The 2400-nt window shown below is 38.0% G+C and overlaps 1 protein-coding gene across 1 annotated transcript; it reads right to left on the reverse strand.

The window, feature by feature from the left end:
- Nucleotides 1-540: 540 nt before the first annotated feature.
- Nucleotides 541-1320, reverse strand: LOC127557344 (septin-7-like; the record flags this gene model as incomplete). Its single annotated transcript, XM_051990696.1, has 1 exon — nt 541-1320. A coding segment is annotated over one exon (780 nt), but the record flags the coding sequence as incomplete, so codon positions are not given.
- Nucleotides 1321-2400: the final 1080 nt, after the last annotated feature.

Here is a 2400-nt window from a genome sequence, read left to right on the forward strand (position 1 = left end):
TTACAAAAAGTAATAAATTTATCCACCTGTGGCGTAGTCCATGGAACATGAAACATAAGGTAATAATGAATTGTTTCAAGATAATTTCAAAATGAACTGTATAAAAGATCAAAATAATTATTAACAATAGCAATAATAATATATCAAAATATCATTATTTTTCCTAGATTTGCAGACTACAAATGCTTATAAAACTTGAGGAGTTAATCAATAAATTTACTGGAAGTGAATCATTATCACTATTGCCTAAAATTACCCAACCATAATATTGATTGAAAGGAATAATTTGATATGTTCATACCAAATACTCATGATCTTTAAGTTACATGAAATGAAAAGTTATATATATATGTATGTATATGTATATATTTATATATATATATATGAAGAGAGAGAGACAGAAGGAGAGAGAAATAGAGAGAGAGAGAGAGAGAGAGAGATAGACAGAGAGAGACAGAGAGAGACAGACAGACAGACAGACAGAGAGTATACAGGAAATCAAAATCATGTAGAAAAAGGAATAGGTAATTCTCATAACTATTATCCTTTCTTGTTATTGTCCACCCCGTTGTACGTCAGGGCCGCCAGCTTCCGGCTCCTGTAGTTCTCATAGTGCACGTTGTTAGTCACGTCCTTCAGGTCCTGCATGTGAGTTCTTATCAACATGTTTCTGAGAATTGTGAAATGACAATGATCCCCATTTTCAACTTCAGCAACACCCCAAGGATACTGTCTTCCTCGGACCCTTTTGCCATTAACTTCAATGATAGTATTGCTACCGACCACAGCAAGAGGTAAACGGTCCTTTATCTTTTTAACAAGCTTATTTTCTTCTTCATCATCTGTTTCTGGAAATTCATATATTTTAATTTTATGCTCCTGAATTTCTTTCATTATCTGCTTCTTAAACTGCTGGCACTCTTCAGGGGTCAGCGTGTCCGCTTTGGCAATGAGGGGAATAACGTTCACCTTGTCATGCAGGCACTTCATAAACTCGATGTCCAGGGGCTTGAGGCCATGTCCTGAAGGGGCAATGAAGTATAAACAACACTGCACCCTGTTGTCTGGCATCTGCCTTCTGTTCACCCGAGATTCTGCGTTCAGATAATCCTCAAATTTACTGTCAATGTAGTCGATAACAGGCAATAACAAGAACAAGGGACAGCTGACCAAGAGTCCCCTGGCCCAGATGGAGGAAGAAAGAAGGGAGCACGTGGCCAAGATGAAGAAGATGGAGATGGAGATGGAGCAGGTGTTTGAGATGAAGGTCAAAGAAAAAGTGCAGAAGCTGAAAGACTCCGAAGCCGAGCTCCAGCGGCGTCATGAGCAAATGAAGAAGAACCTAGAGGCACAGCACAAGGAATTGGAGGAGAAACGGCATCAGTTTGAGGATGACAAAGCCAACTGGGAAACGCAGCAGCGTATTTTGGAACAACAGAATTCTTCCAGAACTTTGGAAAAGAACAAGAAGAAAGGGAAAATCTTTTAGACCCGTTCTACCACCAGTTACGTAGGAGTTGCCAATCTGCCAGCCTGGACGTCAGTGTTTGTTGGATCCCTTTGACCAATTTTGCACCATTTGTATCCATAATGATGGATTTAACAGCATGACAAAGTTTTTTTTTTTTTTTCTTTTTCCGGTTAATGGAGATTAAGATGCCTTGAATTGCCTCGTGGTGTCGGCGTACTTAGAAGTAAACACCTCCAAGTACCTTTCCAAATTTTTTTTTTAACAGATGTCTTCACTTTAATGCAAGAGAACATTTTACTGTTGTACAATCATGTTCTGGTGGTTTACTTGTTTACAGGATATTCCAAAATAAAAGGACTCTGGAAGGTTTGCGTGGAGGAGAACTCGTAATACTCTGATACAAATTGTGCTTCTTTCTCTGTGTCTCTTTCTTTCTCCCTTAGACTTCTCCGCAGATGAGAACGTGACCTAGTCTAACACAGCTGACCCTCTTTTTTGACACTTCCATTGTTTAAAAATAGACATGGAAAAAAAAAACCCTATAAGCTTCCACTGCACCTAAAAGCTTTTTATAACAGCCCTTTCTTGTTTGGAATTCTTTAAATATATGCTCTTCTCAATTTAGTGACTTCTTTAGCCAGAAGACTCTCATTACTGCTTCATTTTTGTAATAACATTTAAATTTAGATATTTTCCGTATATTGGCCCTGCTAAATAGAATATAGCGTCTTTCATATGGTAGGAACCAGCGAGTAAAACTTTCCTTTAACTCCCTTTTTACACTTTATGGTAAGTAGCAGGAAAAATGCATTAATAGGTCATTTCTAGATAAAAATGTGGAGTTAACTACCAACTTGTTTCTACCTGTGTGCGCAGTCTCTTTATTTTACTAGAAATGGGAATCATGGCCTCTTGAAGAGAAAAAAGTC

Source organism: Antechinus flavipes, chromosome 3 (genome assembly GCF_016432865.1).
Source record: "Antechinus flavipes isolate AdamAnt ecotype Samford, QLD, Australia chromosome 3, AdamAnt_v2, whole genome shotgun sequence".
NCBI classification, from domain to species: domain Eukaryota; kingdom Metazoa; phylum Chordata; class Mammalia; order Dasyuromorphia; family Dasyuridae; genus Antechinus; species Antechinus flavipes.